The sequence below is a fragment of the Rhineura floridana genome, chromosome 10 (genome assembly GCF_030035675.1).
Source record: "Rhineura floridana isolate rRhiFlo1 chromosome 10, rRhiFlo1.hap2, whole genome shotgun sequence".
NCBI lineage: Eukaryota > Metazoa > Chordata > Lepidosauria > Squamata > Rhineuridae > Rhineura > Rhineura floridana.
In genome coordinates, this window is record NC_084489.1 from 13,927,294 (window position 1) to 13,940,320 (window position 13,027).

Here is a 13,027-nt window from a genome sequence, read left to right on the forward strand (position 1 = left end):
CTGACTCATTTTACACAAATCACTTAGAAGGATATCGGCACATTTTTGTTCCATAACATCCTTTCTAGGAAGACTAGAAACTTACTTTTCTTTCTAAATGAAAGCTCAGTGTCTGTGCCGGGGGTACCACTGAAGGTCTCTGTGCATTTGTGACCCCTAAACCCTTCAAGACACAATAAGGAGAGACTGGAAGCTTCCATTTTAGATTAGCTGCAGTTTAGTGTTAATCTGCAGTTAATCTTAACTGTGGTTTGAAGTTGTTTTGTAAGATTAACCACAATTTGTCTGGGTTTGAATGATACAGCAAGCTCTCACTCATCAGAAGTGAAAGCAAAGGCTTCCAAACTCCTCAATGACACATCAGAGCAGGAGGGAAGAGTCTGCTAGCCCAAGACTCACAGCTTGTATATGTAATACCAAACTATTACATGCATGCATTTTGAAGTATGCAGCTCCTATTTGGACTCCATACTATAAAGGTCGATTGGATTGCATTATACACTCAGCATTGAGATCTCTATTTGGGGTCCCTAGATGTGTTTCTGGGGCCTCATTACTGTTAGAAGCTGGGCTGAATTCTATCACTTGCTTAATATGGCTCTACGCTATTTATTTTTGGATTCGCTGTATGAAGATATTAATTCCTGAATCTTATGTGGTATGTTTTTTAAATGATTCTCTTTTTAATGCTTCATGGCCTAAGCTGGTTATGGAGAAGCTTATATTGGTGGGTTTATCTCCTTCTGAACTGTTAAAGATGGATTATAATTCTGCCAGGATGATGGTAAAACGCAGATTAATTGATATAGGTAATCAGGCACTAATGAGTTTGGCTAATGGCCCTTGCTCTCCTCGGGCATTGGGTTTGTGTATTCTCCCTCGTTCTGAGGGGATGAAATACCTATATTGGTTGACCGTCCCAAAATACAGACGTGCTTTCACGCTGGCTCGTTTTAACGTTCTTCCTTCCAATTTATTACAGGGCAGATTTAAAAAAATACCAAGAATTTTTAGATACTGTACCTGTAAAGACACAGAGATTGAGACTATTTCTCATGTTTTATTTTATTGTAAATTATATGATCAGATTAGGAATGATCTTTTACTCCCAATTCTTTTAAAATACCCAGGCCGATCCAAACATACAAGATTAATAATTTTACTACAAGGTCAAGATGTAACAATTACTTTGGCAGTTGCCAAATTTATAAATCAGGCCATACAGATTAGGAAGGACTTTTGTGGGTCCTGATTATGAGGATATTAAAATGGTATGTAGACATGTAGATATATGTATAAATTTTATTTGTTGTATTGTTGTTGATTCTTGTTGATGTTTGCTGAGGTCTATGGATCGTGCAATAAACTATTGATTGATTGAAGTATGCAGTTCATTGTTAAAATGGATTTGCCATGTAACGGATTCAAGGACATTGGTACTTGAAGAGTAGCAAGTTTAGCAGCCTTGGAAATTGTTGTACGTTGTGCTTTTGTATTCTTAGTTTTAATTTTTGTATTGTCTAACTCTGATGTTGTGTAGCCACCCCTGGTTCCCTTGAGAGGAAGGATGGGATAAAAATACAACAAATAATAAAAATAATCTGAAAACCTATGATGCGATTAATTTTCAATTGTAGCAATCGCATAAAAAAGCAATAAGACGACTTTTGACAGTCAAACCCAGTAAATTTCATGCAGCGTTCCCAGTGAAAGGGAATATAGAAAAACAGTGACTGTTACTGTTTCATTTCGTTGCACCTCGTCCTAGGAGGAAATTAAGGCAGTTGCTTTTAAAAATTGTTAATTATTAAGCAGTTGGTGAAAGTAGCTTTAGGGTACCTCTCAAAAACACTTAGTTACCATTTGGTATAGTATTGCCATGTACTGGCTGCTGGTTATTTTATTTTAATGTCTGATCACATTGGAAATGTTTATCAGGTCAGACTCTGGTTTATATTTTTTAACCCACTGATATCGATTGATGTTTTTTAATGATTGATTTTAAAATGTCCTTGTTAGGGTTGCCAGGTCAGAAGGATCCCAAACCTGAGATTTCAGGAGCGGACCTGAGTGATGTCACAGGGGTGGGCCCGAGTAATATCATTATGCATGATATATTAAGCATCGACCACAGTTGCTTGGAGCATACAATTCTAACAAAAACATTTCTCTGATTGGAAATTAAGAAATCTTAGCTAAAAGATGGAGCCTGGTTAGGGAACATTTAATTTAGCCTCCTTGCTTCTGGAAAGAAGGATTTAAATGCCCTCAGGCCAGGCCAGTCACCAGAAGGCCATTGTAGGAAGAAAGGAGCTTAGTGTCATAGAGGTGTTAGATGGGAGCACTCAAGAGTAAAGATGGATGCCCCTGAAGGCTGCAATTCTAAACACACTAAGCCCCATAGAACTCAATGGGACCTACTTCTGAGTAGATATGGTTTGGATTCTGCTGTTGGTAAGGCTTGACTAGGGATCCTCTGCAAAGATACCCATATCCAAGCAGGGCTGGTAAACCCCTGTGTGGAATGCCCTGCCTCCTACCTTTTTACATGGCTGCTCCAAACTTCTTTACAGATTTGACCCCTCACTTCAGAAAGAGGTTTGAGAAATGAGTAAGAAGATTCTCTACCCTTTTCTGTCTACCCTGTGGCTGCTATAAACTCACTTTGTCAGCCAACCCAATTCCAGTGAGTAATAATTGACAGAGAGGAAACACACATGGTTTGGTCTACCTTCACAGGCAGCAGCTTCGGTACAACAGTTGCAGCCACACTTCCCAGTATGTAAATTCACTTTTACCACTATTGGGCAAGAAACAAACCAACATGACACCAGCAAGGTGCATCATCCATGGGTTTAAGGGGGTTGAGCTGAGCTCATGGAACACTGTTGTTGCTTCTGTGGATGAAAGGGAGAGAAGTTAAAGGTAAATGAAAACAAATAGAAAAAGAAAAAAGAAAAGACCGTGGTGATTTCCTAAATGCAATACCATACCAACCACAACAAAATTCCTATGAGTAAGGCAGAACACTCAGCATCCCACAACCAGTCAGGATTCCTAACCAAAACTGAGGACTTCCGGGAAGGATTACTTCGCTTGTGCCTGCCTCTGAGACGAGCTCTCGTCTCAGAGGAAGCTTTTTCAGTTTTAAAACCAGTCAAAAGGGGTTTTTTTACTGGTAAAAACTTTCTCCCAGGCAAGGGAGAAACGAAGAGATCATCCACAAGCTTCATTGTGTTTGTTGGGGGACTTGAATTCATTAGGATCGCCTATGAACGGACTTCCGGGAAGGGTGACTTCGCTTGTGCCTGCTTTTGGGACGGGCTCCCGCCTCAAAAGAAGCTTATTCAGATATAAATCAGTCAGAACATTTTTCTTTGACTGATGAAATTTCTCCCGGGCAGGGAGAAACGTAGAGATCAACCTCAAAAGCCTGTTTTTGTTGGGAGGACTGGATTTCATTAATTTATGAGATAAGGTCCAGCCAGCAATGCCGGACGGACTTCCGAACAAGCTCTATCTGTTTAAGCGATACGTTTATCTTTTCTTTAAAGAGAGAACGGACTAACAGGCAAGCACCCTTCTTTCTATTATTTTTCTTACTTGGTTTAAATTGTTGCAGCAAAAGGAGATTTGTCAGATTGATCGGCTTTGGACAACTTCTGGGTGAGCTATAACTCTTCTCTGTTATTCACGAAATTAACAGCTTATCTCTGTTTCTGTCGCAAAAAGCTGTCCTGGAAGTGCATTCTAAAGATATAAACAGAAGAGGGATTTCTATTCCTGATTTCTATTCCGAGGAATATTATATTGTCTGGGACTATTCTCTTTTTGGTCTATTTTATTTTGACGAATCTGCTTCTTCACGACGCCACTAACTGTTTTGATGCTGGGAACTAAATTTGTTTTGCATTCTTGAACATAGAGAGATAAGGCAGGCTGTTCTGTTTATACTGTGATGTCATCAAGCCTGGAATATTAACCCAATTGTTGCTGAAATAAGAAGTGGTTCTTCTTTATTTTTGTTTTGCTTTGTTTTCGTGGTTTTAAAAATGGCAATCAAGAAAGTGGCTGAGAATCTGGAAGTAACTATGTTTCAGAAAATAATGGATGAGATTGAGATAACGAAACAAACCCTGCGACAGGGTAGTAAGGAGCTGAAAATTGAACTGAGCAAAATGACGCAGGAGCTTAAAGAAATAGGGGATCCTGTGAGAGAGGAGAATGAGATCAGAGATGAGAAAAGAAAAAATAAAGGGAAGATACAAGCCCTGGAGATTGGAACAAATGTGGAATTGGAAAAAGATCTGGAGTTTATGGATTTTAGAAATAAAATCTACTGTTTGGAATTTAACGTTATCTCTGAAGAAATTAATGAAGATATTAGAGATAAAGTTATCAATGGCTTGGATAATCTTTTGGACTGGAATGACGTGATGGAGTTTGATATAGAGAAAATCTATGGAATTAACTGCAGCCATGTGACAATGGAAAAACTCTCAAGAGATGAGCCAGTGCATTTTGTAAAAAAGAAGAACAGAGATATGACTTTACAACAGTATTTCAGCAACTTATTCAGAATGGATGGCAAGAAAATATTTGGGATAGAGGAAATTCCCATCAGACTCTTATTATATGACTATGGCTACGACAGCAAGATTATTATGGAATACTGATAATGGAAGATTGGACACTGAAATTACTGGACTTAACAGGACTATTGGAGATGGAAGATGGAACTAATAGGGATAATGGAATAATGGCTATTGAAATTATTGGACCTAACAGATTTTGATGAGATGGATTAATCGAAATGTTTATTTGGACTATGGTTATGACACATCACACTATGTGACATCATGATGGTTATGACAATAAGATTATTATAATTATTAACGAGATGGATTAATCGACATGTTTATTTGGAGAAAAATTGATAGATATATTTCTTAAAGAATTGAAACCTCTCTTTGACTTTTTGTGGAAAGAATAAAGTAATGTTTATGAGATTTGATGATTAATTAAGATAACTACTGGAGGAAAGTGATTTTATAATATGATTTAAGAGACAGGATTGTTATATATTGTAGACCTATAACTGATTTGATCTGTGACAAATGGGAAGTCAATATTTTATTTTTTTTTGTTTAATTATTTTTGTTTTGTTTTGTTTTTTGTCTTTGAATGTATTATGATTTTGTTTTGTATGTTTTATGAAAATTTGAATAAAAATTATTGTAAAAAAAAAGGATCGCCTATGAACGAAGGACCAGCCAGCAACGTCGGACGGATCCAGGGAATTTCAAGCAAGCTCAAACTGATTAAGCGAGACGTTTTTCTTTTCTTCAAAGAAAAACAGATTTTAACAGGCAAGCATTCTTCTGTCTATCCTTATCATTTGGCTTAAATTGTTGCAGTAAAAGAGATTTGTTAAAAGAATCAGCAGTAAAGAATCCCTGGGGGAGTTATAACTTTTCTCTTTTATACAGGGAATTAAGGCGGAAGGAAATCGAAATAGCTTATCTTTGTTTTTATTGCAAAAAGCTGGCCTGGAATTGAGCATTATAAAGATACAAACGGATGAGGGGCATCTAATCTGAGGAGAAAATTTTTGATTTATATGAACTTTTGAGTATTATATGTCTGGGACTATTTTTTCTGGTCTACTTCATTTTGACGAATCTGCTTGTTCTTTATGCCACTAATTATTTGGATGCTGTGAACTAAATTTGTTTTGCATTCTTGGACACATAAGAGATAAGGCAGTTTGTGCTGTCTACATTATGATGTCATCAGGTTTGGAATATTAACTCCTTTGTTGCTGGAAAAAGAAATAAATTGCTCTTTGCTTGGGAATAGTGCTATATTGGAAATTGAAGGGTTTTTTTTCTTCTTGGTTTTAAGAATGACAATTAAGAAAGTGGCTGAGACCCTGGAAGTAAATGTGTTTCAGAAAATAGTGGATGAGATTGAGATAACAAAACAAGAACTGAGACATGGCAAACAAGAGATGAAAATTGAATTTGCAAAATGAAGCAGGAGTTGAAAGAAATAGGGGATTTTATGAGAGAGGAGGTTGATGAGATCAAAGATATAACTAGACAAGCAATAGAAGAAGAAAGAAAAATTAAAGGGAAGATGCAAGTCCTGGAGATTGGAACAGATATATCAAATGTGGAACTGGAAAAAGATTTGGAGTTTATGGACCCTAGAGATAAAGATTACTGTTTGGAATTCAGCGTTGTCCCTGAAGAAATTGATGAAGATATCAGAGATAAAGCTATCAATGTTTCAAAAAAATTTCTGGACTGGAATGATGTGATGGAGCTTGAAATAGAGAAAATTTATAGAATTAATTACAGATATGTGACAATGGAAAAATTCTCGAGATATGCTAGTGAATTTCGTAAGAAAGAGGAACAGAGATATGACTTTACAACAACATTTCAGTAACACATTCAGAATTGATGGCAAGGAAATATTTGTGAGGAAGGAAATTCCCATCAGACTCTTATTATATGACTATGACAGCAAGATTATTATGGGTGCAAGGATGGAAGATGGAAGATGGAATTAACACTGATAATGGAAGAATGGCTATTGAAATTACTGGACCTAGCAGACTTGATGAGATGGATTAATTGACATGTTTATTTGGAGAAAAATCGATGGATATATTTCTCAAGGAGTGGAAACCTCTCTTTGACTTTTTGCGGAAAGAATAAAGTGATGTTAATGAGATTTGATGATTAATTAAGATAACTACTGGAGGAAAGTGATTTTGTAATATATTAACAGACAGGTTTGTTATATATTATAGACCTATAACTGATCTGCGACAAATCGGAAGTCAACATTTTATTTTATTGTATTAGTTATTAATTTTTGTTTGTTTGTTTGTTTTTTGAAACTTTGAATAAAAATTAATGATAAAAAAAAGGATTCCTAACCAAAACTAAAAAAAAATCCTGGCAGCCAGTCAGCCAGTGTCACAGAAATCCCCATGCAGCACTACCTGACCTGGGGGCTGCAGTTAGTGCAAAATGCTGTGGCACAATTGCTGACATGAGTGAGACCCTCTTAACACATAACACTTCTGCTCTGAAATCAACACTGGTTGCTGATTTGCTGCCAGGCCAAGCTCAAGGTGTACTTTCCATGTTATGGGTGCCACATACTACTTGTTCTGCTCTTGTAAGAAATCAGTTGTTTAGTGTGGCAGCACCTGTGCTTTGGAACTCCCTGCCTATTGACATTAGGCAGACACCTTCATTCTACTCTTTTCAACACCCGCTAAATACATTTTTGTTTAGGCAAGTCTACCCAGGCACATAGAAGCTATTGTGGTTTTTATCTGTTTTTAACTCATGGTTGGTTTTATTATTTTGAATGTTTTTAAATACCTGTCTTTAACTGTTTTTAACAATAATTTTATTCTTTTAATAAACTGCTTTGAGATTTTTTACAGCAAAGCAGTATATAAGTGTTGTGTACAAAATACATAAACAAATTTTAGAGTCACTGTGGCCCTTGGGTCTCTTCCACTTTTAAGAACAAAGGAATCTGCCTTATACCGACTTAGGCCATTTGATACCATCTAGTTCAGTACTGATGACATGGACTAGCCTTGGCTCTCCAGGATTCCAGGCAATAGCCTTTTCCAGAAATTGAATTTTGGACCTTTGCATGCAAAGCATATGCCCTACCACTGAGCTATAGCCCTTTCCCTGTTTAAAAAAGTATCTTTTAAAATTGTTCTTTTTGATTCACTAATGAATGCTTATGTATCACTGAACACTAAAGTCAGAATCATTCAGACCATGGTATTCCCGATCTCTATGTAAGGATGTGAAAGTTGGACAGTGAAAAAAGTGGTATTGGAGGAGAGCTTTGCGCATACCATGGACCACAAAAAAGACAAACAATTGGGTGTTGGAACAAATTAAACCAGAACTATCAGTAGAAGCTAAAAATATGAACCGAGATTACCATACTTTGGAGACATAATGAGAAGACATGATTCACTAGAAAAAACAATAATGCTGAGAAAAACAAGGGAGTAGAAAAAGAGGAGGACCAAACAAGAGATGGATTGATTCCATAAAGGAAGCCACAGACCTGAAGTTACAAGATCTGAACAGGGTGGTTCATGACAGATGCTATTGAAGGTCGCTGATTCATAGGGTTGACATAAGTCGTAATCGACTTGAAGGCACATAACAAATGAATGCACAGCACACCTAGTGCAGATCCACATCATTCATTTAAAGCAAATTCAACACACATTTGAAGGACATGAATCACACCACAGAATCATGGGAACTGTAGTTTAAGGGTGGTGGGAACTATAACTGAGAGGGGAACTATACTTCCCAGAATTCTTTAGGGAAAGTCATGTGCTTAAAATCAAGAAATATTTATATAAGTATGACTGTCAAAAATTTATTATTGACACAACCTGTAAAGATATTTGTAGTGCAATCCAAAACTGCAATCTCAAGTTATAAGAAACTTCACTCACCCATCTCAAAATTCAGTCATGCCACTTTAAGCTGTTTTGCAAGTGCTTATGCTTGTTTTTATGGTTATTGGATTTTAAATGGATATATTTCTTGCTTTGAGCTGCCTTGGTTTCCAGTCGCCAACCCTACCTCACAGGGTTATTGGGAAAACTCCATATACACACACATACTGGAGATGTAAAAATAGATACACCCCATATAATAGTTTGTTGTCAAAACCAGTTGATCATTGCAGAACATGTTTTTAAAAAATGAAATCACTATTAGTTTCCTACACAATAAAAGCAGTGATACCTATGTAAGCCCTGCCTAATTGCTTTAAAAATAGGATTGTAGGGGAGAGAAAGATTTACAACACCAAGACAATTCTTTGCTGTGTTCACTCAAAAGTCCCATTAATGTACAGTACAATCCTAACCATGTCTACTCAAAAGTAAGTCCTGTTGAATTCAATGGGGTTTACTCCAGGTATGTGGGATTAGCATTGCAGCTTTACTCCCAGAAAAACAAGTATTAAATTAAAGATTCATATTGGGAAGGTTTTCAACAGCCAAGAAAAATTTAAACTTGTTTGACTTCTGCACACAAGAGAGAAAAAGACTGAAAACTATATTCTTAATTTATGATACAACAGTTTTCAGGCCTTGCAATGTGGTATTGGTACTGTCTGGAGGTCAACACTTACTGGCTACAAACCTGAAAGGGCGGGATTAGAGCAGCCAGCTACAAGCTTGTTTAACAGAGGTTGCGGGGTGGGCAGCTGATGTTTTGGTGTATATCTCAAGAACCAGACCACTTAGAAACTTATATGAAAGCTGAGAGTCCGGAGTTTAAGGCGACTTACCTGGAGACCCTGAGAGGGAGTCTCTGGACTAAAACCTGAGATCTGGCAACCCTAGTCCTTATCAAAAATGAATTATTTATTTATATTGTTATATTATGTTTTGCAATGAACTGGAATTTAGGCTGTTATTGTAATAACTGATTTTCATTTTTTTTGTCATGTTGTGAGCCCCTGTGGACACATTTATGTGGAGAAGAAGCATATAAATTAAATAAGATTATTTTGTGTATAATAATATTGCATACTGAGGACTTTAGGTTGTTAATAATATTGCACACTGAGGACTAGGTTGTTATGCCATATATTTCACTGTAACTCATTGAAGAGTGGGCTTTATTTGCTGTATTTTGGCTATTTTATCTGCTAAACCCATTGTTGCCTCTAAATCTAATACACTCATAAAGATTTTTAAATGACTAGCAAAGATCAACTTTTAATTCAGAATATTTCTTAATGCAGGGGCTCCTATGATGTCCTATGGTGGGCACAAAAGGTCTCAGTAAATATCCTCGCAATAATTCAAACACATGAAAGATTTTTTTGCTCTTTCTGCTCTATTCCTGTTCACATCGGCTCTGCCTCTTCTACATTTTGTTGGATGTCAGGAATGGACACCCACCCTCCCTTCTGTTCTGAACAGAGGAGAGACACAAAGAGCTCTCTTTTAGCAAACATGGCAGTGGATGATGTAGGTGTCTTTTTTCCTATTGATAGAGTGGCTGATGTGGGGCATGGCCTCACTATGTTGTAGTCCTGTCTGTTTTCTGCACTTTTAGATATGGGAGCCATTATACTATACCCCCACAGCAGTCATTTTGTGTTATGGTGTGCCCCCCCAGCAGCCATTTTATGACTGGCAGCCATGACACATTCTCGAAATTCCATGAGTGCCCCCTGGCCCCAGAAGATTGGCATTCCAATAATATTCTGAGATTCCAATAAGAGACAGTTGATTTCTACCCTACTTAAATACGAATAAAATGTAAGCTTTCTTTGTTTTGATTTTTAATTTTAGGTACAACAAATCTCATGCTTTGCTTATTGAACAAGGATTGCAAAAGGACAAACTTGCTGAAATTGTGAAGGAGTCTGATGTTATGCTGAAGTAAGAATTTAATATTCTGTTTCTCTTATTTTGTATATACTGCATAATTTAGGAGGGGTTTCTGTTGCTGCTGTTGTTGAGAATTGTAGAAATGGAAAGTTGTGCTAAATGTCACATAGCCATTTGTAGTCTACTAAGGGCCAATTCCTGCATTATAGTTGCAGTGAGTAAGCCACTTACATATGGTTGGCCCTCATGCTGTACCTGTAATTCCTGTACCCGAGAACCCACAAGGGATGGACTGATGGCATGGTTGCATCCTACGTCAGCACAGTCAGCCACACTGAAGTAGCTTCCATTCCTCAGTGGGCTCCTACTGGGAAGAAGGGCAGGATATAAATTAATAGATAATAAATAAAATAAAATATCAGTTCTAATTTTTTAAAAATGTATTTGAAGGTAGTTTTGTATGCTTGCATACGTAAATTTAGAAGTAAATTAATTTGGTAGTGTATACTTATTTATGATGGTTTCCTCCATAAATACGTATCTCTGAAATGGCTAGTAAGCTGTTAAGACCTTTTAACTGCTGCTGCTCTTATGACCAATGAGAACATAGTTTAGCGTTACAGGAATGAGTATCACTGAGACTGAAGCTTGCATGCACTCCCAGTGCAGCCGCACCATCAAAAGCTTCCATTTCCATTTTAGAATAACCACAGTTTAGAATGTTATCCGAGCCCTAACCTGTGGTTAATCTTAACTATGGTTTGTTGAAACAAGGCAGCTTACTTAAGATAGATAATATTAACCACAGTATGTCTGGGTTCAGATATCATGAAAAGCTGTGATCCAAACAGAAGAAAAAGCTTCCAAACTAATCCTAATGGCTGAGTCAGAGGAGGAATGAGGAACACTTGAACCCAAGGCTGACTACAGTTCATTTTCATGGCACTGTGGTATGCCCACTATAATCAAGACTTTTATTGTTGTACTGCAGTATTTTCTGCAGAAACAAAAATGTTTCTGGGCAGAAGGTTTTTTTTTTAAGGGTTAACAGGCTAAAAGTTCTCCTTTCTTGCACTCCTTAAGTAGGATGCTTGAGTTCCCTCTCTTCCCTCTCCACCCCATTAGGCTGAAGTCACAAGGGTATGACATGCAGCCTTCACATATCTTCATGCCATCTAGCCTAAGGAATAAGAAAACTGATGTTGCACAAACAAGTTAATTTTTTTTCTTTTCCCATCTTTTGATTTCTAGAGACAAGATGCAGCAGGAATTCCTGCTTTACCCTTGCTCTTTCAGAAGCATCTGCTTTGTCTCAAGTCACATACATATGCATGGAGATAACTATATATGCTTGTAGGAATAGAAGGCAAAGTAGGATTATTAACCCAAGGCAAATCTTGTGAAGGAAAAGGTTTTCAGGGAAACTTTGAAGGACATTCTTTAAAAAATAACAGATCTTCAATAAAAACCCTTGGCCGCTGCCTGGACTTGGTGGTGGACTGGATGAGGGCCAGTAAACTGACTCTGAATCCTAGCAAGACAGAGGCACTGTGGGTTGGTGGTTCCCGAGTTCGGATAATTGGTCAGTTGCCTGCTTTGGATGGGGTCGTACTCCCTCTGAAAGAGCAGGTTCGTAGTCTGGGGGTGCTCCTGGATCTATCCACTCATGTCGGGTGGGAAATTATTCCACTGCCGTTCCCTTGTATTTCTTCATTAAATTGATCAGCAATCTGATGAAGGGATACAATGCACGTTAAAATAGGCAGTTCTCAAGCTGTATAATTAAACGCCATACCACGCCCCCGATGATTGCCCCTGGGAAATTTCTATAAACGTAATCTGCCTCTTGAAAATTACAGATGAAAATGAAGATGCAAACAGTTTTCATTGAATTGTGTCCAATATTAGTTACGCTTGGAGTACACCTGATGAAATTAATGGGCATGACTAACATAAATCTTCAGTACCACTCCCTATATATGCACGCGCATGTGTGTGTGTATTATTTTATGTATTTTGATTGCATTTTATGTATTAATTTATTTTAATGTTTTGTGATTTTTATTTTGTACAATTTTATTATGTACATTATCGATTTTATTGTAAGCCGCCCTATTATAGGGTAGAAGGGCGGGATAGAAATATTTTAAATAAATAAATCTTTGTCGCTAGAGGCCCAGGTGACCTCCGTGGCTAGGAGTGCCTTTTACCAGCTTCGGCTGGTAAGACAGCTGCGGCCGTTTCTGGACTGGGATAGCCTGACCACTGTTGTCCACGCACTGGTAACCTTCAGATTGGATTACTGTAATGCGCTCTATGTGGGGCTGCCCCTAAGCTTGGTCCGGAAGTTGCAGCTGGTGCAAAATGCGGTGGCGAGACTTGTCACTGGGGCAAGGTATCTCCAACATGTCACCCTGCTGCTGAAAGAATTGCACTGGCTGCCCATTTGCTACTGGGCCAAGTTCAAAGTTCTAGTTTTGGTGTACAAAGCCCTATACAGCCTGGGACCAGGATACCCGAAAGACCATCTTATCCCTTACATACCTAGTCGATCACTGCGCTCTGCAGGTGAGGGCCTCCTGCAGCTACCATCTTATAAGGTCTGTT

At 37.8% G+C, this 13,027-nt stretch overlaps 1 protein-coding gene across 7 annotated transcripts in view; it reads left to right on the plus strand.

Moving 5' to 3' along the window:
- NT5C3A (5'-nucleotidase, cytosolic IIIA) overlaps nt 1-13,027 on the plus strand; it is a 63,540-nt gene that overhangs the window by 34,119 nt on the left and 16,394 nt on the right. For all 7 annotated transcript variants that reach the window (XM_061587185.1, XM_061587186.1, XM_061587192.1 and 4 more), the window contains one exon: nt 10,382-10,471. In XM_061587185.1, coding sequence (XP_061443169.1) covers nt 10,382-10,471 — 90 coding nt within the window. The remainder of the gene's footprint in view (nt 1-10,381; nt 10,472-13,027) is intronic.